The sequence below is a fragment of the Abrus precatorius genome, unplaced genomic scaffold, assembly GCF_003935025.1.
Source record: "Abrus precatorius isolate BTA unplaced genomic scaffold, Abrus_2018 Scaffold10, whole genome shotgun sequence".
NCBI classification, from domain to species: domain Eukaryota; kingdom Viridiplantae; phylum Streptophyta; class Magnoliopsida; order Fabales; family Fabaceae; genus Abrus; species Abrus precatorius.
This window is the reverse complement of record NW_020874292.1, coordinates 11,197,542-11,224,717: the sequence shown is the minus strand read 5'-3', so window position 1 is coordinate 11,224,717 and position 27,176 is coordinate 11,197,542. Positions and strand designations below refer to the sequence as shown.

The following is a 27,176-nucleotide window of genomic DNA, read 5'->3' as shown; positions in this document are numbered from 1 at the left end:
TAGTTTTTAACTTTATAAAAAGTTTAATTTGATATTTTAACATTGTAAAATGATGTTCATTTTATTATTCTTTTTATATAAAACGAAATAAAAAAATATAAAAAGATATTAAAAGAAGTAATTTTAAACAAAAATCGAGCACTAATGAATTTTTTATAAAATTAGTGACTCCACTTATGTATTATATTTTATACTTTCTCTATGTAGGCATAAAATTATCTTTTTCCCTTTCACAAAATAATTATAGTTATTATTATTTTATAATATAAATAAAAGTATACTGATTAAGAAATGAAACATCTAATTTGTTTCACAATTATATATATATATATATATATATATATATATATATATTTTAAGATTGAAATTGGCTGAAAATAGTATGTGAATCACACTCTAGATTTTACTTTTTTGTCACATTTTTGTTAATTTTATTTTAAATTTTAGAGATTAAATTTTCTTTACTATCTTGTATAATTTTTAAAATTTTTTGTAAATGCCTCTTCTTACATTACAAAAATTATTTCTTATTTTTTTAAAATTTTAGAATTTTTTTAAAGGGATATATCTCTTAAATTTATAATTATTATTATATAATTAAAATATTTTTTGAGACTATACGATAAAATTATATTTTAAAATTATTTAATTTAATCAAATTTTTATCATTTTAATAAAATATATTAGTAATTATAGAGTTAAGTTTAAAATTTTTATAAAACTATTATTAAAAATAACTTTATTATATATATATATAGAAAAAGAATTTTCTTACATGTAAAAATTTTTAAACTCGATTTGGTATTTCATTTTAAATATAAATTAAATAAAAAATTCAGATTAAAAATAAAAAATTTTAAATTTATATTAAAGTAAAAATATCTTGTCATATATATATATATATGAAAAACTTAGATTAAAAATATAAATTTTTAAATTTATATATATATATATATATATTAAAATAAAATAACCATAATTGTATAAGCTATTAAATTAGTCTGCTATAAAATTTGTCATTTAAGCTATTTAATTTTAAATATAAGAAGATAAAAATTAAAATTCAATTTAGTTAATTTAATATAATAAATTATATTCCTTATCATCATTATTATTCCCAAATGAATCTACATGTTGCAAATCCTAAACCCTGGTGCCATAATTTATCAGGAAAAGGTAAAAGAACCTTCTCACATATTAATGCTGCATATTTGGTCCTTTGGTAATTTCACTGAACACATCCCGATGCTGCTTTTACTTTCGTCTATATAATGCTGCAAGTAAGGTTTGAAGTGTGAATAGCGAAGTCAGAAGTGTTTCAGTCACCGGGCGATCTTGGTGGAGATTTGAAGTTTGAACTTTAAACCTGTTTTTGTTCCCTTTAAGTTATTAGTCTCTGCAGCCATGGCGCCACGCGTGCTTCTTGTATTGGGGATGTTGCTCCTCACGTGCCTTGTTAAGGTACATTAACAATTTAACACTACTGTTGTCTTGCAGATAGATATTCATTTAATAAAACCATTGTTTCATGAATTTTGTTATGCATGGTTGGTTTAGCAGCTTCCATTTTCTTCTTAGTTTTCATCTTTTGGTGGTTTTATCATGCAGGTTTCATCTGATCTGAAGATAGAAGAAGACATAGTGGAAGAAGAACCGCGCTTTCCTGATGAGCCAGTATGCTTAAAGAATATATATATATAGAATTATTATTGTTTTATTTTTTATTATTTCGTGAAGTGTATGTAATTAAAAAAAATGTTATTAATATATTATTTTAAGTATTTTTTATTATTGAGTAAAATTTATTAAAAAGTATAATAATTATTCTAGTCTTCTATTTTAATATTTTTATTTATATTTTTATAGTTTTTAATAAATTTTAACCAATATATTAAAATAGATCAGAAAATATGTTGATAATACTTTTCTAAATTTGAATTTTAATGCTCATGTTGGAATTCTCTCCAGCTGATTGTGAGAGGCAGGATCAGAAGGCTAATGCAAGACATAGGTAAATATATAATCATTAACAAAAAATATTGATTGTTGGGATCTATAGATGGGCATCAAATTTTCAAGCCAAGAGCAAATAGTTTGTGAGAGGGTGTTGATACATTTATACTAATTTCATAGGAAATGAGTTTGGAATTTTATAATTATTAATTTATTTTGTTGGTTTACTTTTGATTAAGTTATTTTGTAATGCCTCTGTATAGACTGTGGTGGGCTGTGCAAGTCGAGGTGCAGTGTTCATTCGAGGCCCAACCTGTGCAATAGGGCTTGCGGGACGTGCTGCGTGAGGTGCAAGTGTGTCCCACCTGGTACATCTGGTAACAGGGAGCTCTGTGGGACTTGCTATACTGACATGACCACACATGCCAACAAGACCAAGTGCCCTTAGAGCTCCAAAGACCCATTGTCCCCTGCCTTAATCAACACATTATCTTCTCTAAAAGTTAAAATTTTATGCAAAACGAGTACCAAAATTCAAGTGGGTGCATTGATATTTTATTTAGGCCTGTGTTCTAGTTTGTGCCTTGTCATGCCTTGATTACCATAATCCGCCGTTTGAACTTGTGCATTTGTTTGCGCACAATATGAAGATAATGCATCATTACCTTTTTTAGTTCCCAGTTCTAGTTCTTGTAAGATCTTCCCAAATCCAAGTCTTTCTATGGCCATAAGTGGGAACACATTCCACATGTGCCCTTGCTCGAATATATATATATATATATATATATATATATATATATATATATATATATATATATATGCTTTGCAGTATTTATAAAATCACGAATATATTTTTCTTATATTTTCAAAGTGCACTTCCATAATTAACTATATGGAGGATGCTCATTCTCATGAAAATTCGTTATGGATGGGACTTCGGAATTGAATACACTAATTATATTAGACAAAAAAGGGAAATAGAGATATGAAATTAGGATCAAATAGAAATGAAATAACATAGTATTTGGATCGATAGAAATAAAAATAAAATAAATGAGATGAATTGAACTGTAAATATGTAAAAGACTATTTTAGTATGTTAATTATTTGATATTTTTAAAATAAGGACAAAAGTGTTTATCAAAATTCTAGTTTTTTTTTTTTCAAGAAAGGGGTTAGAGACTGAGGAAAGAAGAACAATATGTGACTTTTGCATTCTTATATTTTATGTTTCTCTAGCTTGACCTTACCTTTTAACAATAAGGAAGGGGCAAAATTTTATCTCATTTAAACACTCTATCTCACGACAAAGTTAGGCTGAAATTTTTTAACACAAGCTCTACTGTAATTAGAAATTTAATCACACATTTCATGTAACTAGTGGATGAAATTATAAAGCTGAAATTCTTACATGTTAATTTACGCCATTTAATAAAACTAAATACTATGTTAGTATACAATAGCTCCTTAAAAAGGAGAGAGTTTTACTTATTATTATATTATCATTACTTTGTTAATACACCTTATTTTTTTGAAAAAATATAAGAATAAGTCTACACTCTATAGACTAGGGTGACATATATTTATATGAATTGAAGAGTTAATGTTTGATACGGATAAAAAAAATAAGTACAACTTATATGAAAGTATTAAATTAGAAGTAAATAGATATAGATTATTGTATATATTACGCTTTTCACTGTTGATGTATACAAGAAAAATGGGTAGATGTTGGCTTATAGTCTTGCATATTGAGGTGTTGCAAAACTTTCTTTAGGTAGTTCTTTTGAGAAAGTTAAATCTTCTCATCCTTTACATCTTGATGAATTTGCATCTCTTAAAATCTTGTTTGATGGTTTCAAGTCCTTAATATCAAACTCTCTAGCCAATTGTGGATTCAATTCTTGGATTCGATCTTGGTTAGGGCATACAACCAAGATATAAATTAATGAAAGCGAAAGCTTCACACTCATTTCTCGACTAAACTTCTTATTGTAGTTTTGTTAAAGGGCTGAGTATTGCATACATTATATTTGTATTGCAACGACTAACCGACGACTATCCATACATATATAAGACCTCATGGGATGCAAAAGGCACGATTGGTAGAATTAAGGGCCCAAGAGATATTATAAAGTGCTGAAAGACTGTGATCACAGTGCACGAAAAATTGTGTATAGAAGAGAATGACATATTGCATTGTGCGATTATAGTACATGTGTTATGGCATTGTTGATGTATTTTGTTAGTGTTTTGTTTGTTGTGAAATTTCTAAATTGATTATTTTTTGCATTATTTAGTGGTAAAGAAAAGATTCATCCTTACTTATATTTTCAGGAAATAAAAATGACCACTCCTTAAAGACCAATTAGGTTGACTAAATAGAGTTTAAAAAGTAGATTAAATAATAAATTTAGAAAATGACATAAAGTTTGTCAGTATAAATTTATTATAGACAATGAGAATGGATTTGATGAGGTATTTACTATAGAGATCATGATAGAATATGATATTCTTTTTTATTACCTTATTAGTAGTAGTAGGATCCATCACAACTTATGTCTGTGTATGTGCATGTGTGAGAGGAACTGTAAGAACACCAGTCGTGATGAACTATGTATATTCCTTCCATGACTTTGATCATCTAGAAAGACCAGCTAGATTTACTCAAGAACAGATAACTACAGCAGATAGTGGAGACCATTATAATGAAGACCTGACGCAAGAAAAAATGGAAGAACTAAAGGGGTGGTTTGATGAAAATTGATCTAGATTATGACTCTTGATATATTTTAATTCTATAATTACTTTATTTAAGTTCTAATGTATTTTAATTATTACTTGTAAATATTAAATTTGTGTATTTAAGTAATACTAAATATGTTAATTAACTATTGCCATTCAAATTTTATTTTTAGAGTATTATTAAACTTTTTATGGACTGAATGACGAGAAATGAAAAGTTTTATTTTTTAATTTTGCTAAGTTTTCTTGTATTGCGATTGAGAAAGAGTCCATTAATAATTTAATTAAAATTTTCCTTTATGAATTATGAGAAAATGATTTACAAATTAAGAGTGTTATAATACATATGATGAATTGTGAAGGTGAATAGCTTCACTAATATTCACTTCCTATATAATAGACTCTTATTTGTAATATTGATATTAATTTAATGAAAATTATACAAATAACTAGTTAGTAGCTACAAGTGTAACACCTTAAATTTAATTTCAATAAATAAGGAATTTCAAAAAATTTTGAAATAATAAAATTTCTATTTTTAATTCAAGTTTCATCAACCATTTCAAATAAAGAAATGAGTCACAAATTATATCAAATTGTTGCTACAGGACTTATTCAAATACAACAGTTTTCAAAATAATATCCTAAGTCCTATAGCAGTTCCATCTACCCTTTCACTAAGTCCGGTGTGATCGCCTTTATTACCTGAAAAATAAATGTAAGGGTGAGTACTCTACACTACCCAAAACACACAGTCAACATAGAGTCTCACCTCCAGCACATTTCAAATACATTAGGCAAATACAATCACAGGCAGCATTTCACATCCATAAGTACAATACACAAACTCGTGCATAAGTACACCAGCCACACTCACTGTGGCACTGTGATCACAGATTTTCACTATGAATGGTCGCCGGTTATCCCCGCCTCATGGATACCACGTGGACAGTCACAGGTCGCTCATCAAAGGTAATAGTCAGAGGTCTAGTCAGGAAAAGAGTGTGTGGCCAGTGGTGCACCCGTTCCACAATCAGTGTCACCACCACTCTCTCCTCCCCAAGGTATTTCTACCGTCCTCATCCCCACACCCCTAGTGTATCCCTGAACCATTCACAACACATTATAACGGCGTTAACACACCTCATTCACATACATTTCATTAATTCATCAATCAATGGCATTCCATCACACACAATTTTCCCCCATGGGGCCTAACTATTCCAGCACACATCACAATGCACACCAATTTCCATCAAACACACAATTTCTACTTCCTACCTCAGCCACATTGCATTAATCAACAAAACACACAAGAATTATAATACATTGAGATAGGGTAGAGTCTCCCCTTACCTTGGATTGAAGACCCACATGCTAAATCTACCAATAAGTACTCCCCCTCATGGATTTCGTCCTAATCACATGGAGAAACTCCATGAGAATCCAGAGAAACCACGAAAATAGAGAAAGGGATGAAAAATCGAAACCTTAACCATTAAAACTCACCTCCAAGCGTTCTCCACACGGATTCAACCTTTAATCAAGCTCTCGAACGACTTTGGAGGCAATGTAATTGGTAGAAAAGGGTTTGGGAATGAGAGGATCGAAGAGATTTCGAAGGGAGAGGGAGAAATAACCCTTCCCGAGCCCTAACCCCCTTTAAATCTTTTTCTAGTCGTGAAACTCTAGCTACAATAAGATATTCTTGCTGCAGCGAGGTCCTCTCTCACTGCAGCAACACGCCCTCACGCTGTAGCGAAAATATCAGATGAAATTGTACCCTGATTTTTGTAGAATCTCGCTACAGCGAGACTGCACCCAGAAATTTACCCTAAACTGTCGCTCTCTCGCTACAGCGAGACGTCTCTTGCTACAGGGAGAAGGCGACAGTTTCAGTCCTTCCTCCCAGGGCCCTCTTGCTACAGCGAGAACAGCCCAGTATTACGTCTGCACTTAGGCACTTAGCCTATTTTAGCCCTATCTAGTCATGCATACACACAGTACACACATCCATATACTTAATAAACATAAACATCATTATCTAATAAATCAACACACGCATATATATGCATTTAGATTTATATAAATAACAATAATTAATATTACAAAATTTGGGGCGTTACAACAAGACGTAAGGAACATGTGGCTTGAAAATTTTGAGATAGTTTTATATTTTAATTCTATCATTTGTCAAGTAATTTACCTTTATTTTATTTTATTTTTATGAATATATTTTCTTTATGTAGAAAATGTACAAGTGATTGTCTTGACATAATCTTACCACTACATCCTCTCTTTTTTTAGCACAAAGGCTCCACCATTTTAAAGAATATAACAAGCAAGCTATACGGGGGAGGGGAGGGGAGGGGTAAAGACAAGGGACTTTAAATTGCTGCTGATGTGAAATAAAGGTTGGACATTTATTGAGCTGGAGAAGAGTTTAAGAAGAAGAGTATCATTGGTAAGCAAAATTGAGTCGTGGATAATGAAGCATCTTTATACGATGTTTAGGAGTGTTAATTTGGGTTTGACTCATCAAGTTGGTCTGTTTAACCCACTAAATTAGGCAAGCTGGGTTATGGTAGCCTAATTCATTAACCCTATATAACTTGCCCTCCATAACCCATTTGAAAATGGGTTGGGGCCGATTCAAGCCACATTGGCTCATTAGGCCATTCTTTAAAAAAAAATAGTGAATTTTTCACACAGATTGGACTAGACTTGAGTTGGGTTGGACTTAGACTTATTAGAAGAAACCCTAGTCCCTATCCTGCTATCCCAAACAAAATTTCCTTTTTAATCTCAAAATCTCAAGTTCTTAACTTGCTTCCCTCCTCCTTCACATTCCTCAAACTTAAATAATTGTTGTAGGGTTGTAGCCTCCCACCGCATAACGCCTCGTCCCCGTGCCTCCCTTTATCAACTAGCCTCCCTATGCCACTCACCCTTGCACCTCACACCGCTTGCCATTTATAAAAAGCTTTGATATTAAGTAGTTTTTGCAATGTATATATGAGATATTGTCATTATTAAATCCTTTCATGTTATTCTATTTTTTTTTTAATTTCTTTCATTCCTTAACATTTATATTCTTTTGTTTTATGATATTGTTTTGATAAAGTGGTGGAATAATTTGCAATGGACATTTACTTTAGTTTCATTGATTAAAGCATTATAGCTCATGCTATCATTTCTCTTCTAGTAAGTTTTGCACCCTTTTTTTAACTTGTCAAATATTGTACTTAATTTGTGTTGAAGTTAATGATTATTTTTATGAAGTTGATGTTAATTATTTGTATTTTGATTTTAATCAAAGTGTTGTAGTTTTGGAAATAAACATGTCAAATATTTTGGTTTGTGGATTAATGGATAGTGGTTTATGATTTAAGTTTATAAGTTGTTAAAATTTGTGTGCTTTAGAATTATAAAATTATAGTTGAATTATACTTTACTACTTTAAATTTGTAACTATATATTTTTTTACATTTTTAATTTTTAATTTTAATATTTTTATAATTTTTTGTAGATTAATTTTTAAATGGGCTGACGGACTAGCCTGTGGCCCATTTCTAAATGGGGCAAGCTAGACTTTCTTTTATAAATTAAAAAATGGACCAGTCCAACCCAACCTATTTTTAGGCTAGCTGAGGGTGGGTCGGTCCAAATTGACAACTCTAACATTAGTGATCTATATATATTGTTGTGCATCGTAACAAGATAGTAATTATCTAATATTTGTTCTTATTTGTTTTTTAACTTTTATTAGTATTATTTAGTCTGATTAAGACCCAAATCACTTATTTTTAAGGGACCTCTATCTTATTGTTGCTACATAAGTAATGTTTTGTAATGCTTTTATATGCACGATAAAAAGTACTTTCCTAGTGTAGTCGTAGATGTAAGTATATACATACAACGTATGATGAACCATGTTAAATTCTTGTGTTGTTCTCTCTCCTTCTTTCCCTTCCTTTTATTTGCTCTCAACAATTAGTATCAACAACCTATCTTAGTATGCTCTATGAAGGTAGCTTTGTTTAATCTTCCATATTAGAAAAGATTTGATTTTCCATGGAGACATTAGTTTAGAGGAAGCAATAGGAGCAATGACGTTGAAAGAAGAAAAAATGAGAATTAAGAAATTTGATGGCAAAGACTTAAGACTTTGGAAGTTGCATATAGAAAATCATCTATATCAAAAGAAGTTGGAAGTAATAAGAGCTTTCTTTAAAGGAAGTAATAGGAGCAGATACATCAGATTCTGGAAGATGGAGATAAAAAAATTATCTACATAAGAATTTGTATCAATTCTTGACTAGAAAGAAATTGGACTAATAAGTAATAACTAGTTAACATACATATAGATAAATTTAATTTAATTAATATAAAGATGAATAATTTTTACTAATGTACAAAACATAATTAAATAACAATCAATATAATTTAATTAAATTATTAATAAATTCATGAGTGAGATTAACACTTCAAAATATCATAATACAAATTTAAACATATAGTAGAAATTCAAAAGTTTGCCACCTCTTACTTTCTTGGAGTTTGTGTGTATGAATGTTTTGTACATTTAACCATCCAATATAATTAAATTTAAATTCATATATAAAATTCTATTAATGTTTATAAAAGTTTACAATAATAAAATTTAATCAATAGTTTCTTTCTCTGATGCATAGATATGTTTCAAATACAAAGGTACCAACATCGAGTTCATATTTGGTATCGATATGCACTGTGTATGCATAGATACGTTGTAACACCCTCTTTTCACTTTTCGGTAATTTATATTTTGTTTAATATTAAATAATATTAGAGTGCATTTAGAAGAGAGTATAGAGGATTTTTAGAAGGATTCTGATGCAGTAGATCTTGTTCAAGCGACGTACATCTCGCTCAAGCGAGATTGAGCGTGCAGAAATGCAATGCTGCAGGGCTATCTTGCTCAGCGAGATAGGATAGTTTCAGCCCAATTGTCACCTCGCCCAAGCGAGAGTGATCTCGCTCAAGCGAGATGGACAAGGCTCAAGCGAGCATATTAGAAAATAGTGAGCGAGACTATTGTCTGCATATCTCGCTCAGGCAACAGACCTGTCGCTCAAGTGAGATGTCGATCCATGAGCAACCCATTCTGGTATCTGAATCTAGATAGCACAGCATAGCACAACTCAGCATACTCTACCGTTACACGTCTACCCACATAAACGTATAACTCGACTTTATAATGATGCAAGACATATATCTCAGCATGATGCAGCACGGTAAAATCATTTCAACTGCTCAGCTAAGACAAGTTAATAATAAATCAGCCAAATCTCAGTGTTATTAGATCAGTTATCATTAACTATAACATAGAAAAATAACTTTCAAGTATTAAATCATTTATATCTCAACTTTTACCAAAGAGATCTAACAAAACTAACTCAAACCTTTCTTTAATAACATATCAAACCGTCTAAAACATAGTTCATAGACTAAAGTAAGCTCCCTTTACTTTGGAACGGTGATTCACTCCAGATCTACCGAATATTACTTATTTTATCGCAAGATTCACCGAAGATTTGACTTTAGAACGAAGTTTCTCCTAAGAACACCATGAACTTCTATGAGAAAGAGAAGGAGAAGAGAAACGAACTGTGAATCTAACTTCAAACTTAAAGAAACTTACTTTAAATCCCTTAGAACAGACGCAAAATCATAGATTTGAAGAGAAATCTAAGTTTAGGAGAGTTTAATATGAGAGAAAATAGTGGTATATGGCCTTGGAAAGTTGAATATGAGTGAAGAAATAAAAATTTAGTGTAAAGCCCTATTTTCATAGAAAATTTTTGAAATTTACTGTTCACCGCCGGAAACATTGTTCACCGCTAGACTGTTCACGCTGGAAACACTGTTCACTTTTTGTTTTAAAATAATTTCAAACTCCATCTAAATCTATTCCAATACCAAATAATCCTTTAATTAACATTTAATAAGTGTAAAACATTATAAATTACTCAATAATAGATTACAAGCCTGACAATTTACAACGAGAGAAGTCTTTATATAGGCTTGCACATGGAGGCTATACTAATGAGGTTTTCTAAAGCCAAGCCCAATTCTTAAGCTATCTAACTAAAGGTGGCCAAAATACATGGCCTAAAAGATCTTAAGCAACTAAGCCCAAAATAATTAAAGCTAACTAATAAAATATGAAGAAGAAATCATAAACTAATACACGGTATTTATACAAAGAAAAGATGTGACCTAATTTTACAAGACCTATGTATCTAGTATAGTGTATGTGAAGTATATATAGAACTTCATATGAAGGTTGTGGTATTTCCAAGTGCCTCACAAGTTCAATAAGTTTGTTAAGGGCCTCTTGGGTCTTCTTAGCCCTTGATCTAGTCATGGACCTTAAAGTCCCTCCAAAACATTTTCATAGTGCTCTATAATCTCTTTATTTGTGAGTTCCTTGTACTAATTTTTTGGTTTGAATACATTTCTTTTTCTAAATTCTATATATAATCATCTCATCTTTGTTTCCTAATTGCATCTTCACTTGGCTTGATTTTTGCTACACGCTCGTCTTCTCTATTTAGGAGTAGGGTCTATCTTTTCTAAAGAGTGAAGCTCGTTAGGAGTGGCTGCCAATTGGTTATCAAAGTTCATTTTTATATTAAATGTTACGTTCTGATTTTGCTTTGCTAGTGTTCATTTTGCTGGCCACTTTTAATTTAAATTTTTAGTTTGTTGATTTTGCTTTGCTCTCAGCTTTAAATCTGCAGCGTATATTTTATCTTTGCTCCCACCCATTCTTTTACCTTGTAGGCTTTTACTCACTTTATTATAAACATATAATATTGTATATATTATGGACAAAACGTTTCATGTGACTAGTGTCATTATATTATATTTTTTAAATTTTTATAATATTATTATATTAATATAGGTTTATGAAAAATTAAATATTTAAATATTAATATTAATACTACATATATACATATTATAATTGTGTTCTATTTTAATTTTTTTAGTTTTTAATATAAATTTAATAAATATTTAATTATATTTTGAATTTTTTAATATTAATTTTAGCTTTGAAATTTTTTATTTTACAATATTAATATAAATTTATGATGCATAACTATCATTACAAAAAAATTGCTCGTCTGTGGAAGTTAAATTTTATTATTAACGACAATTTTAATCGCCTCTAAATTTTATTCTTTTAGTTATGAAACTAAAATTAAAATTGGCGACACAAATGCAAATTTGTTTTTAAAATTTGCGACAGTTATTTAGTGGTAGTTTTGAACCGTTGCTAAAATTTGAAATTCAAATTTCAGATTGTACGCAGCAAGAAATAGTGTTTTATTTTAAAGTTTGACTTTCATACTTTTTTTTCGTTCTTATCTTCTACTCAGTTCTTTCTTTTACTATTTGGATTCACATTCCATATATTTTTTAACATCACAACATATATTTTATATAATTTATAGTATAAAGTCGTTAAAGGAGAGTCATTTTTGGAGGAAGTTAAAAGGATAGTAGAAGATTACTGTTGAAGAAGACATTTTGACGGTGATGGCAGTGGTAGCAATGGAAGAGAGGAGGGTGGTGGTGGAACTCAATAAAGTTAAGGTGGAAATGAATGGTAGCTTTGAGTGGATGATGAAGAATAGGGAGAGGAATTATATTTCTTATAATCTGTTATCTTAAATTGACACTAAATCATGTATTTTCTTGTCAGTTATTAAAACAAAAGTTAAATATTATTTTTAAAATATTTATTGGTAATTATTGTGAACTGCTACTAATGAACCGACATTAAGTGACACATTTCTTATAGTGTATTATTTAAAATTTATATATATATATTATTATTATTTTATATTTTTAAAATATTAGTATAGATTTATGTTGAATAAATTATAAATATTAAACTTAAATTACTAAGATGTACATTTTAACTTTGTTTTGTTACGAATTTTTGAAAAATTAAATTTTTAAATTTTATAATATTAATATAGATTGATGTTGTATGATTATTGATATTAATATACATTTTATTTATGTTTTATTTTGAATTTCTTAAATTTTATTTCTTTCATTTTTGTAACATTAAACTTATATATTATGATTTATAGATGAATTCACAATAATAAAGCATTAGGACTAGAAGTTGAACGAATAATTTAGCTACATCTTTTACTTTTGAATACATATGTGGAACAGTTGTAGATGATTCTCTCCTTCGAGCTTATGTATCAGTGTTGCAAAATAAGAAAGAGGAAAAAGAAAATGCAAGTTGGCTTGATAACTATCGCAAAAAAAAAAAAAAAAACTTACAAAGGTTTGTACTTTAGAGTGTGATCTCATTTGTTAAGAGAAAAAGAAAATGAGATTGTTGCTTGTTCAAAAGTGTCAAATGAATATCATGTAAAGATGAAACAACTTGACAAAGAGAATAATGAAAAATCAAAGTCAATACAAGTTCCTTTATCTATTGAAACTATATGTTTAAATTCATTAATTGATGGGAGCAAGAAAAGAAGAGGCATTGGATGACTACTATAAAAGGCATTTAATAATGAAGCAGGAGAGTATTTAACATGTGAAATATCTAAGCTATTTTATTCAGCTAGTTTTTCATTTAATGTTGCTAGAAATCCTTATTTTGGTAATGCATTTATTTATACTACAAACTAGTAAATATGCCCGTGCATTGCACGGGTTTGTTTTATTTTTATTAAATTAATTTATTTTAAAATATAAAATATATAATTTAAATATAAAAATATATCAATATGGTAAAAAAATTTATTATATTAAATATAATTACAGTAAGAAAGATTATGAAATATTTTTTTATACAATATTTTTTGTATTTATATATTTGTTTATCTTCTTTAATAATAAATATTTTTATTTCTTTTATTGACATTATTTTAGAAAATACAACATATAATTGACTATGATTAAATACAGGTTTTGACAAATATAATGCAACATAATTTAATGATTGTCCTTAATAAAGAGTCTTGTTTCATTGCACATTTCTAATGTTGGATTAATGTTCTGAAGTAGCATAATTGACATTCCCTCTTTGAGTTGCAAGCAATGGAGAGTAAATCCATTAAAATTTAAAATATTCAATAATTTTACAGGATACATAAGCTCTTATTTAATGATTTGATTTGATTTATCACCAACAATTTTAAAAAATTATTAATAAATAAGTAAACATAATTTTAATTTATAATTTGTATGATAAAATATTAATTATAAGAGTAGTTATGATAAACTCTATACGTGTATAATTGAATTATATTAATAAATAAATAAGCAAATATTATCACAGTTTATAATATTAATATCAATACATGCATGAATAAATTTTATAATTATTCTCTAATTAAAATAAAGAAGTAAATTAATTTTAAAATATGAAATAATTTTAAATAATTATTTGTTAATGTAATAATAATAGAATTAATAAAATTAAGATAATATTTATTAAGATAATAATAGATTTAATAATATGTTGCATCTTACAAAAGACTAATAAATAACTAAATAAAATTTTAATTTAAATATATATTATACCGTCATTAAAATATTAATTAGGTCTGTAATTATTTTAAAAATATAAATATAAATTTAATATATACACATTAAAATATTATACCGTCATTAAAAAAAAAAAAGATGTGTTCTAATAATTTTGACACAGATCCGATGTATTTGAGATTTGATAATTGCTTTCAGATATAATTTTTGTGTGATGTCCTTATTTCTATCTTTATAGTCTAATATTTGATATATCACATAGTCTTACAAAAATAAAAAGTTAATATTTAGTGAACCTGATTTAAATATTTTTTAAAATTAAAAAATTTATAATTTTAAGAATATAACATAATAAACATATATTAATAAAAAATATTTGTATTGAATTAATATTTTTATGTATAATACCTGTATTTTAATTTACATCCTGGGAACTAACTTTAAGTCTAAAAAATGAATAAATTTTTTTTATTGGAAAGCATGGTTCTCTGCATTTGTAATTGAATACTCTCAGTAAAATTTTAAAAAATATTAGAACTTGTATTTCAATTTAAAAATTTTGAATAATTATATAGTGAGAATATATAATTCTAATAAATAAATATAATTTCATATGTTAATATAAAGAATATTTTTATAATATTTTAAACATTGATCTCAATCTTTCTTAGATTGTAAGTCTTTCGATAGTTATGAATATTTAAACTTCATACTCATAAAATTTTAGAAGTACGTAAAGGAAAATACTTGTTAACTTTTGAAACAAATGATATATATATATATATATATATATATATATATAAAATTAAATCTAAAATTTGAACTTAATTTAGAGTTAAAACATTATATTTTCTTTACATATTTGTTCATTACAATATAAAATTATTAAATATACAAAATCAACAGTTACCTAAAGATTTAAATATCAAATTATACTCATTTTTATTGTTATGATATTTAATAATATTTAATTTATTTCAATTATTATAACTAATTAGTTTTAATTTGAGATTTTTGAATTTATCATCATCGTTATAATATTTTATAAAAAAAATTGCAACAAAATTATTAAGTAAAAATATTGTTAATTTTTTAATTTAAAAATTAAATTTGTCATAGTAATTATTACAATATAAAATATAAATAAAATATTATCTACATTAATAGGTTAAACATAATTATGATAAGTTAATTCCTATTAAATTATTTTTTAAAAAAATTAAAATAATAGAAGTAGAGGAAAAAAGAATAGTTAAAAAAATTTTAATTAAGATTTGTATAGAAACTAAAAAAGAATAATGATTTTATTTAATATAAAAATTAAATTTTTATATCAATTAGAATTACAGATGTTGATATAATATAAAATTTAAACAAATTTTATATTAAGAACAAACTCAATACATAATATATATATATATATATATATAATAATAATAAAATAAGATATATATATATATATATATATAATAAGATAAAATTATTTTATAAAAGACAAAAATATTTGGTGATATTTTTACTTTTCAAATTCTACACAATATTAAAAATATTTATACAACATTGTAATAAAAATAGTTCAATCTTCTAAATCCTCCATTGTTGCCTTTTGTTCACCATTTTTTATTTCATCTTTCTCAAGTTGCGACTTAATACAAAATATAATCTTCTAAATTATTGTATGATCTAAGAAGTTTGAACAATATATTACAAATTTATAATTTATACATTAATTCTCTCGTTCTTTTATCTTACCTTAAGCAATTATTTTTTCTTCAATAGGGCTTGTGTGCATGACCACTCTAATCACATCTATTCATAAAATAAATAAATTTAAGAAACTAATTAATAAATTAAATACAAATTATATAATAATTTTAGTAAAATTTTACAGCAAAATACCTGTTAAGATGTTATTTTCACAACGAATTTTTAAATCTTCAAAGTTCACAAACTCAAAGATACAGTAAAGAATTATGTTATCATCATTTAATTCCTTAATAATATTTAGTGGCATAGAATTGCAAAATGAAATAATTGTTTTTAATAGCAATAAATCTATCTTTATTCTTTGTCACTAAAAAATTTGTTATAAAATATATTTTTCCTTACTTTAATATACCTTTGAACTAGTAAGAAATACTTCATACTATGGAAGCATATATGTAATTGCTTTGTAGAAAGAAAAAAATTAATCAATTAGAAAATTTAAAAATAAATTAAGTTAGTTAATTATTATACAACAATATATAAAAATAACATAATTATAATTTATTAAAAATAATAAATTTTTAATAAAAAAATACAAATACTAATACATTTTTATTAATTAGTACTGTATCAGTACTAATTAACTCTTTTTTGTTATATATATTTAGTGTATTTCATAACAGTGATCTATTTATCTTTATTAAAACTTGTTATTCTTTACAAAAACGTGAAAAATATAAAAGTAAATAATTACTTGTGATGTATTAAAGAAAATAATGATAAATTTGATACAAATTAATCAGTTAAAAATAAAATTGAATACATGATTTAAATTATATTAAACAAATAATTTTGTAAGTGTAATTTTGTTAATTCAAAGTATATTTTAATGTTTGAAGTACATAATAAAATATAAATTATATTAAACTAATTTTTAAAATAATTTAAAATAATATCATTTAAATTTTAACATAACTTAAAGTAAATAAACAATGTTATTTTAATTAAAAGGTAACTCAACAAATATATATATTTTTTCCTATTAATTATTTTTATTATGCAAAATATTATAACTTATTTTAACAATTTTAATTTTATTTTATATATAGTATTTTAATTTATAAAGTTATCTTTTCATTAGAAATTTAATTTAACAATATATAATATAAAATAATAATTTTGTAAGTGTAAATTTTTTAGTGCAAAAGTAAATTTTAGAGTTTAAGGTACATATCGAACTATAGATTATTCTAAACTAATTAATAAAATAATTTAAATATATAAATTTTTCTATTCATCATAAATTTAACTTAACAACATGTAATATAAACTACTATCTTTGTAAATGTAGTATTTTTTTAATTCAAAGTATATTTTAGTATTTGAAGTACAAATTAAAATATAGATTGTATATATAGTATTTAATAAAATAATTTAAATTAATATCAATTAAATTGTAACTTAAGAAATTAATAGATTTTTTTTTTTACTATTTAGCTATTTTCGTTCAATAGGCATAATTTTACTTTACAATGAAATTTTTAAAATTTTTTTACATTTAAAAATTTAATAATTTTTTATCAAGCATCATGTCATTCACAACAATATTAATATAGCCGTTTTTAACATAATATAACCATTATTTTTAATAAATTTTGCTTAATTACAATTTATCAATTATTATCATTATAATTATTAAATATAAAATATAAATAAAATATTATCTACATTAATAAGTTATACATAATTATAATATATCAATTTCTATTAAATTAGTTGTAAAAAAATAAAAATAATAAAAGAAGAGAAAAAAATAGTAGTTAAAATTTTTTTAAATAAGATTTAGGTAGAAACTAAAAGAGATGAATGATTTTATTTAATATAAATATTAATCTTTATATAAATTAAAATTATAGAAGTTGATATAATATAAAGTTTATGAGTCACATATAAAATTTAGGCAAATTTTATGTTAAAAATAAAGTCAATACATAATAATAATAATAATAATAATAATAATATAATAATAATAATAATAATAAAGTAAGGGAAATGTATATAATAAGATAACAAAATTATTTTATAAAAAATTTAAATATTTGATGACATTTTACTTTTCAAATTCTACATAATATTAAAAGTATTTATACAATATTGCTATAAAAATGGTTCAATCTTCTAAATCTTCTATTGTTGCCTTTTATTCTTCATTTTTTACTTCATTTTTTTCAAGTTGTAACCTAAAAGAAAATATTAAACATAAATTATTGTATTATCTAAAAAATTTGAATAATACATTACAAATTTATAATTTATACATTAATTTTCTCTTTCTTTTTGGTTTGTAGTTTCCATGGTTAGAGATATAGGTTTAATACAATTATCTGTTGTTGAATTCAAATCATTAAGAAAAGTCCATTTATCTTCATTGCAACTTGTTGTTCTCCTACCAAAGCATGAAAAATAATGATAAATTTGATACGAATTAATTAGTTAACAATAAAATTCAATACATGATATCATTTAAAAAAATGCATCTTTATGCTTACTCAAAAAATTAAATTGAAATATATAACACAATTTAGTGAAATAAAATAAAAAATATCAAACTTGAAAATGCACGTACTTACGTGGATAAATAATTCTTGACAACTGACATGATTGCAAAATACAAAGAAAAATGATAACAATAGAAAGAATCGTGAGCAAGTTTTTAAAATTTGTGTAAACATGACTTATATAAGTAGATATAAAGTCCTACCCAGTGATATATAAAAAGTCAGAATATAAAAAATTAATATAATAAAAGTTGTCTTTTTATTTGTATAATAGTTTACTTATCTTTTCATTGAAAATATAATTTAATAATATATAATATAAAACATTAATTAACATTCAACTTTTAAATAGAAGTTAGAAACAAAGATACATTTTTATTTATAATTAAAAGATAAATCGAGAACTTCATAAAATTTTTTCAAAAGTATTTTTGTACAATTTAATCAATATTCTTTTTTCTATTTTCAACATTTAACATAGAAAATTTTGAAATTCGTTTAAATTATTTATAATAAATTATAATATTTTTTTATTAAATATTATTTACAATAGTTTTGTTAATATTTTTTTTAACATTATATAATTATCAATTTTAATAAATTTTTTTAAATAAAATTCAAAAATAATAAGCATGAATTAATTATGATTATAATTCATAAATTATGCAAATTATGAAAGTAATTTGAAATTATTTTATTTGATCTTAACAATATATAATATAAACTAATAATTAAGTAAGTATAATTTATTTAGTTTTAAAGTAAGTTTTAGTTTTTAAAATATATATTAAACTATATATTAAAATAATTAATAAAATAATTTAAATTTGTAAACTTGTCTTTTCATTAGATATTTAATTTAACAATATATATTATAAGCTAATAATTTGATAAATGTAGTATTTTTAAACTAAATTACAATTTAGTATTGTTAGTAAATATTAAAATATAGATTATATTAAAATATTTAATAAAGTAATTTAAACATGTAAAATTGTATTTTCTTTAGAAATTTAATTTAATAATATATAATATAAACAAATAATTTTCTATCAAATTACATTTTAATATTTGAAGTACATATTGAAATGTAGATTATTTTAATGAATTAATAAAATAATTTAAATATGCAAATTTGTCTTTCATTATAAATTTAATTTAACAACATATATTATAAACTAATAATTTTTTAAGTTTAATTTTTTTAATTTAAAATATATTTTAGTGTTTGAAGTACATAATAAAATATAGATTATGTTAAAATCAAATAATAATTTTAATTCGTAAATTATAAAAAATATTATAATTAATTTTAATAACGGTAATTTAAGCTAATTATATTGCCGTTTGTAACATAATATAACCATTAATATTAATAAATATTCTTTAAATATAATTAAAATATAATAAGTGTGATAAAATATAATTTTAATTCATAAGTTATATGTTTTGAATTTTTTTGCACAGAGTAATAAGTAAGTGAAGTCAATGCGAATGACTTTATACATTCTGAATTTTAAGGTATAAAGTAATAAGTAGATGAAGTTACGTCTCAAAATTTAATACACTCAGTAATAAGTAGGTGTAGTCAATTATATATATATATATATATATAATATAGATATATAGATACTTTTATTTCAGGTTTTCTTCCACCAAGCTACAAAGCTATAAGAACCAAATTGTTGAAAAGAAAAAAGACAAGACCAACATATTAAGGTTACTCCAACCGATAAAAGATATTTGGTCAAAAAGATGTGAGTATAGTTACTAATGGTTGAACTGATGCATAAAGAAGGGTATTAATTAATTGGTAAATTCTATGGTACCCTTAAAAGTTTTCAGAGTAGTTTACATGAAAAATTTTAACTAATAATATTTTTACATATATTTAAATAACAAATTTATTTAAAAATAAATTATTATATTTACATCAAAATTATATAAACTAAAATTTAAAAATGAAATAATAATATTATATTAATATATTTTTTATATTCTTAATTTTATTATTATTAATATTTAATTATTGTATTAATATATTATGTTATAATTATTTTTATTTATAATAAATAAAAGTTATATTCTATTCAAAACTAAAAATATTTATATATGTGTTTAAACAATAAGTTTATTTAATAATAAATTATTATATTTACTATATTTAAACAAGCTGAAGAGCGTTTAAGTCTTTGAACAGAAATAAAATGCAATCAAAACTAAAAGAATTAAAATTTAAAAATAAAATAATAATAATAATATATTAATATATTTTTATTTTTTTATTATTATTATTAATATTCAATTATTTAATTATTATATTAATATATTATGTTATAATTCTTTTTATTTATAATAAATAAAAATTTCTTAAATATGAATTATATTTTATTTGAAACTCAAAATTTATAAAAAATAGTAGAAAAATAAAATAAGAAATATAATATATATATATATATATAATAAGATTATGTAGCAAATAATATTTTTTTTAAATAAATTATATGTAATAATACATTTTTTTAACTTGCTATGTGTCTCTTTTTTATTGGTGTAAATTTTTTGGGTACGATACCCATAAAAAATATATAGTTACCATGACACACACCTAATTATTTTCATGGCAGTCTCAAATTTAGGACCAATGTTTTAAAGGGTTGTTGATAGGTCTAGTGAATATAAAGACAAGTATAACATTGTCAATCTAATTTTGTCAACCATTGATGAGGTTAGGCCAAAAAATATTGTCCAAATATTTATTAATAATGCTCCTATTTACAAGGCTACAAGTTCAAAATGTTGAATCTATCCATCCCTATATATTTTGGACAACTTGTGTAGTTCACACATTAAATCTTGCTCTCAAGAATATTTGTGCTCTAAAAAAATACACCAAGTAATGAGAATATTTATGGTGAGTGTGATTGGATTTCTGTTGTTATTGATGATGCTTTCATTATTAAAAATTTCAAAATGAACTTTTCAATGAGACTAACAATGTATAATCAATTTGTGCAGTTGAAAGTTATTAGCTATTGCTGAGACAATATTTGCTTCAATTATTATGATGTTAAAGAGAATAAGAACCATTAAGCATGATCTTCAATTCATGATAATTAATGAACAATGGTCACATTATATAGAGAATGATTCTAAAATGCTGCATTTGTAAAGGAAACAATTCTAAATGACCTTTGGTGGGATCAAATTGATTATATTTTAAGCTTCAAAGAGCCTATATATTATATGATTCATTTTTGTGATACTTATAAGCTAAAGCTTTATCTAGTTTATAAAAAATGGGACTCTTTGATTTAACAGTAAAAGTAGCAACATATCAACATAAAGAAAAGAAATTGACTCAACATTCATCTTTTATGAAGTGATATACAACATCTTAATTGATAAATGGACTAAAAGTTACACACCAATTCATTGTTTAGCTCATTCACTAAATGGAAGGTCCAATTTATTTCAAGTTTCAATTAGGTTAACCTTATAATTCATGTATTTCTATAATAGGTATTATTGTATACAATGGCTTAAAGAAGTTTCAAATTGAGTTCCTCCAGGTAAGGACAATGAGATTTATGTGGGAAGAAACAAATATTTGAGACATTACTTTACAAATTCAAAGGAAAGGCTAGAAACTACTACAAAGTTTGTTAAATTCTCAAGTGCCATAGGAGAACTTAGCCAATTTGATTCCTTGTAAGATAGGTAGAACTTGCAACCAAAGAAATGGTGGATAATGTATGGAGCTACAATTCCTAAATTTCAAGGTATCTCTTTGAAGCTCCTTTCACAACTATGTTCTTCTTATTGTGAAAGAAATTGGAGTACATATTCCTTTATCCACTCCTTGAAAAGAAATAAATTAAATCTAGAGAGTTAAAAATTTATTCTTTATTCATACAAATCTTCTTCTTTCAATAAAGCATAAAAATTATAGTGAGAGTTAGAAGAAAATGTGAGATATTGGTGGAGATGAATATGATCCATTTGAAGGAACTTAAATTCTTGAAGTTGCTAGTATTTCTCTTGATGAACTAAATTTAGAAGTTGTTCCTTTCACTGATGACAAGTATGGAAATAATGAGATTGAAACTATTATTATTTAATTTTATAATTATATTTATTTATTGTGAAATTTGATGACATTAATATTCTTAAGCAATTTTTTTATATTTAGCAAGCAGACCAAGTCTACTGTAGTAAAGATGAAATAAGGATTGTCTAACCATAGAGACTTGTAAGATAATAGTAGGTTCTAATATCCTATTTAAAGCTTGATAAAAGAATTATATACATTGTATATGTTTTGATATTTATTGATTTGAAATATAAATTGATTAAAATTAAACAGTGTAAATAAAAATAGGAAATAACAAGAAAGAGAGACTGTTGAGATTGAATTTCATCTATATAGCTCAATTGATCTATAATGTCATATAAATATGATTCTATTAATCAATTCTATTAAGCTACTCTAAATCAATTTCTTGCATTTAGAGTTATTAAGGATTATAATCCAACAACGATTCCTCAATTTATCAAATTATAATCCTTGCATTAAATTCTAGAACCTAACCAACTAATAATTCTAAATCTATTCCTAGTATTTAGAGCTATTAGGTGATATGATTCAAATTAGACATAGAAAATATTTTCTAATTGAAATCAAAGTCAAAAATCAAAATGCTGTGAAGAGGCAGACATAAATGCATATGAAGAGGCATATGAAGAGGCAGACATAAATGCTGTGACAGCGATCTATGTCGGATTCTTTTTGTTAATAAAGATCTTTTAAAGGTCTGCTTCGGAGGATGAGGATCAAATTTGATAAAAAAATCAAATAACGAGCCTTCTGAAGTTTACACCATAGTCAAATATCTCCGAAATTTACATCTTGCATGCATTGCTGTCTTTGCATACTTCATCACCCTGCAACGACAGAAAACAAGATAACAGATCAGCACCAAGTACAAACTTCATATTGTCAGGCACATTAAAGCGAAACTATATGCCAAAAAAACTATCAACGACCTCAACAAATATTTAAAAGCCAAATTATTCAAGAATTCTTAATATTATGATCGTAAATGTATACCATATTTTAGCATTTTGCTGTGTTCGTATGAAGCATTAGATTATATGTATGTCTCAACTAAGTTACTCATTAGTGCTACTTTGTCCATTATAATGGGCAAAGACAAAACAAGGAGTCTGACAGAACTCCGGAATAGAAGAAAACAGCAACAGAAAAGGTTAATGCAAATGACTAATGTACTATTTAGCTATGAGGAATGACACCCCAAACAAAGATACAATTCTTCAAGAGTTACAACTCCTATTCCATAGGTTTCCCTCCGTGCCACTAAGTCACGAAATACTTTCCTACATTCTCTCTCTTCTATTCTCTTTTCTTATAGTAAACTGTACTGTATAACAAACTTCTCCCCCACATTCTAACTGCCTGTGGCACTGGCATTCTTTATCCTAGCATTCACACGCCATATAATGGGCCTGGTGAGACCTACATCCATCAGCTGATCCTGTTCCATACTATCATGCAGGAGTCTATCAGAGTCTTTAATTTTTGCATCATAAAGGTCAGGTACACTTAAGATTAAAGGGATACAGACTACAAATCAAGGTTCAGATTGTCAAAGAATCCTACTGTTTCAATATTCAGACTATTTTTCGACTATGAGATTTCTTCCCTATTCAAATTTTCTTGCTATCTTCCCTCTTCATGTTTTATTCTGCAGAGACATTCTATGCTAAATTTAACTTGATACTACATGCAGCAGATTATGCCTACCTTCTTCTTCCGAGCTTCTAATATTTCTTCTATAGGTGGCCGCCCTGGAAACAAGAAATGGGTAATTAATGTATCAGTTGAAAGAATGTTAGCATAATCATTGGGGACACCTGCTCTCAGGCAGTGGAAAATATTGCCGTATAAATAGTTAAAAATGAAAAATGCCACTAAAAGTGATAGTCTTAATTCATTGATGAGTTGATTTTGATAGTCTTAATTCATTGATGAATTGATTTTGTTACAGCATAATATTATAGTCTAGTCTATTAGAATAATTCTGAGCTTCAACGAGCTTATAATGTGACTATGTTGTTCCCACTAAACAAAAGACGAGACATGGCTACATAAGCCCAACTAAAGTTAAAAAACTATCTTAGGTGTTACTTGAAGCCATACAACAATGGCAATATAACCATAAGGAAATTCTGGAGCAAAATTGTTGATGTGCATTGCTTTCACCTGTAATTTGAAGACGGTATTTAGCCCAAATGCCATATATGGAATCAGCAACTTTTCCAACCTGTAAACGGTGTTTACCTCCATTAATAACATAATATACAAAGAAATAAGCTATAGTTCTTCAGAAGAAGATAGGAAGCCTTACTGGTTCATATTTTGTAATGGCATAAACCCAACCTAGACCAACTTGTTCATATAGTCGCCTAAATGCCTGCAGAATACCCACAAGCATTAAACATGCACATATATAGAAATTTTACCTCAAAAAAAGAAAAAAAAATAGTTTCATATTGGAACAGGTAAAATTTCACTCATCAGAAATAGATTCATATATCACAGATTTATCCCTTAATCCCCTGTTGGGTGTCAATTTTTATTCAATGATCATTATCAATCAATGGTGGTAGAAGAATTTTCATAATTCAGCAGCAACACTGGATATTGATAATTGAGTAATGCTATATCCTCTGATTAATCCTCCTAATACTCTATGAAGCATCAAATGAAAAGGTGACTGTATTTCTTGGAAACACTGCATTTAATTCTTTCTTCATTTAATTAGTAGGAGGATTTATAAGAAGATGTTGTAGGAGGATTTGGAATTATTTTTGATATTTAAGTTTCATTGGTACTAAACTATTATGCATATGTTGTGATTGAAATTGATATAACTTCAACTAATATTCTGATTATGAATTCTCCGAAACACGTGATATTCAAAAGCATCCTTATTTGGATCATGATATTATTACAGAAGCAGGAGGCAGAGAAGTGGGAAGAATTTCCCTAGGTTAGAAATGAAGATCAGGACAGAAGCCGTACTTCAACATCTGTAATCACAGTTCCATCTGAGAGAATAGCATGAATTCTTCCCATAGCCTATGAGGGGAAACAATAATCAGTCATTGTATTATACGTCAAAACATGCAAGAAATGGTTGACACTTCATATAACATCTATCAAATATCAATTAGTACATACTTGTGAAAATGCATGTCTTCGCAGAGCCAAAATCCTTAAAAAATCTAATGAATGAAAAAAAAAAAGATCTAGCAATCGAAGTATGACGCGAAACCAAAAGATACATAAATAAAAATTATCAGTGATTACATCAAAGTTTGTCATCCGTCATCACTCAGAATAAATGATCATAGAAAATTGTCATCAAATTAATTCACAAAACAAGAAAAGGAGCTACTGGACTTGATAACATAACGTTTGATTCACTTTAAAGCTACGAACCAAACATTTTTTATCTTTATAGAGACAAGAGAAAACATGAAAAGTGACTATCAGCAATTCAGCATAGACCATAAAGCGAAGACTAACAGTTTCATAGTCAAGGCCTTGATTCTCCTCTGAAGAGTAATCATCTGAGCTTATATCGACAAACTTGATTGTGCCATAACTCTTATTCCTCTCTCTTAGCATATTAACCTGACAAAAACATGCAAAAGTGTCCATCAATGCCAACAGAATTATGAGCCACAAAAACAACACTTATTAATAATAAGTGAACCTCGCGCATGCAGAGGGGGCAGTCTCCGTCATACAACATTTTAATCTTCCAATCTTTAGTTGACTCTGCTTCCCTTTCTTTATTAGAAATAGAAGGTTCCGCCGCTGCCTCACTAATAGCTCGTACGTGCCACTGATACCCTACAACGCAACCAAACAAATCAAGATTAAGAACGTGTACGTGAGGTTCACTTTGAGTACGTACCCAAAACGATTAATGGCAAAAAACGAAAAATAAGAATAAAATGGAAAACACTAAAGATGGGTGTATGTACCAGGTTTGCGAATAAAAAGTGGTGGAAAAGCATTGGAGCGTGGAGGATGAGAAGGTGGGTTATGGAAATTGAGAGTGAAGTTGCGGTGTGAAAGTGAGAAGAATGGTGGGTTTTTAGGCCTTGATAAGCGTGAAGTAGAAGCACTGGCTGCAAGTCTCGAAGCCATTTTAATCTTGTGTGTGTTTGGGTGGTTGATATTACACAAGTTGTAGACGGAAGGAAGGTTTCTGTTGAAAGAGACCAAACTTGACAAAGTCGCTCTTCATTCTTAACCGCACCCGCTCGCAATGCGTGGCAGCTTCGGGGTCACCCATATTATTATTACTCATACTAACTTGGTCTTTTAGCTCAGATTCTGCTTCACGCGAATTTGGATGCTTCACTTTACACGTGTCAGTTAAATTCTTTCTTAAACTATACCCATGAAAAATTGACTAAACAACGTCGTATAATTTATTATTAAATAAAATTATCACTTAAATATATAATTATTTTTTAACGATGTTTTAATTTTTTTAAAATAATACAGAATTTAATTTAATTTAATTTTATATTAGTGTTTAAATT

The 27,176-nt window shown here is 26.1% G+C and overlaps 2 protein-coding genes across 6 annotated transcripts; one reads left to right on the top strand and one right to left on the bottom strand.

The window, feature by feature from the left end:
- The first annotated feature begins 1,343 nt into the window (after positions 1 to 1,343).
- On the top strand, positions 1,344 to 2,401 carry LOC113852923 (snakin-2-like). The gene is made up of 4 exons (XM_027483324.1): positions 1,344 to 1,461; positions 1,609 to 1,674; positions 1,969 to 2,011; positions 2,217 to 2,401. The coding sequence occupies exons 1-4, from the start codon at positions 1,405 to 1,407 to the stop codon at positions 2,399 to 2,401; spliced, it is 351 nt and encodes a 116-aa protein (XP_027339125.1). The 5' UTR covers positions 1,344 to 1,404.
- A 20,520-nt stretch (positions 2,402 to 22,921) lies between these two features.
- LOC113873561 (uncharacterized protein At5g50100, chloroplastic) lies at positions 22,922 to 26,909 on the bottom strand. Of its 5 annotated transcripts, none has more exons than XM_027511724.1 (8): positions 26,610 to 26,909; positions 26,336 to 26,475; positions 26,146 to 26,253; positions 25,639 to 25,695; positions 24,962 to 25,027; positions 24,817 to 24,877; positions 24,358 to 24,401; positions 22,922 to 23,477 (listed from the first exon to the last, which is right to left on the bottom strand). In XM_027511724.1, the coding sequence occupies exons 1-8, from the start codon at positions 26,773 to 26,775 to the stop codon at positions 23,436 to 23,438; spliced, it is 684 nt and encodes a 227-aa protein (XP_027367525.1). In that variant the 5' UTR covers positions 26,776 to 26,909; the 3' UTR covers positions 22,922 to 23,435. The 5 variants fall into 5 exon arrangements, with proteins under 5 accessions (XP_027367525.1, XP_027367541.1, XP_027367559.1 ...); XM_027511732.1 differs by having other exon boundaries at positions 23,295 to 23,477; positions 24,749 to 24,877; XM_027511740.1 differs by lacking the exon at positions 25,639 to 25,695.
- Between the last annotated feature and the right edge of the window lie 267 nt (positions 26,910 to 27,176).

What these genes read in the sequence shown, in the direction of transcription:
- LOC113873561 (XM_027511724.1), bottom strand. Translation starts at nt 26,775, where the DNA reads ATGGCTTCGAGACTTGCAGCCAGTGCTTCTACTTCACGCTTATCAAGG. An exon ending in GCCCCCTCTGCATGCGCGAG is followed by an intron (nt 26,254 to 26,335) that starts GTTCACTTATTA and finishes TGTTTTTGTCAG; the next exon opens with GTTAATATGCTAAGAGAGAG. An exon ending in ATACCGTCTTCAAATTACAG is followed by an intron (nt 24,402 to 24,816) that starts GTGAAAGCAATG and finishes TCTTGTTTCCAG; the next exon opens with GGCGGCCACCTATAGAAGAA.
- LOC113852923 (XM_027483324.1), top strand. Translation starts at nt 1,405, where the DNA reads ATGGCGCCACGCGTGCTTCTTGTATTGGGGATGTTGCTCCTCACGTGC. An exon ending in CGCGCTTTCCTGATGAGCCA is followed by an intron (nt 1,675 to 1,968) that starts GTATGCTTAAAG and finishes AATTCTCTCCAG; the next exon opens with CTGATTGTGAGAGGCAGGAT. An exon ending in AAGGCTAATGCAAGACATAG is followed by an intron (nt 2,012 to 2,216) that starts GTAAATATATAA and finishes GCCTCTGTATAG; the next exon opens with ACTGTGGTGGGCTGTGCAAG.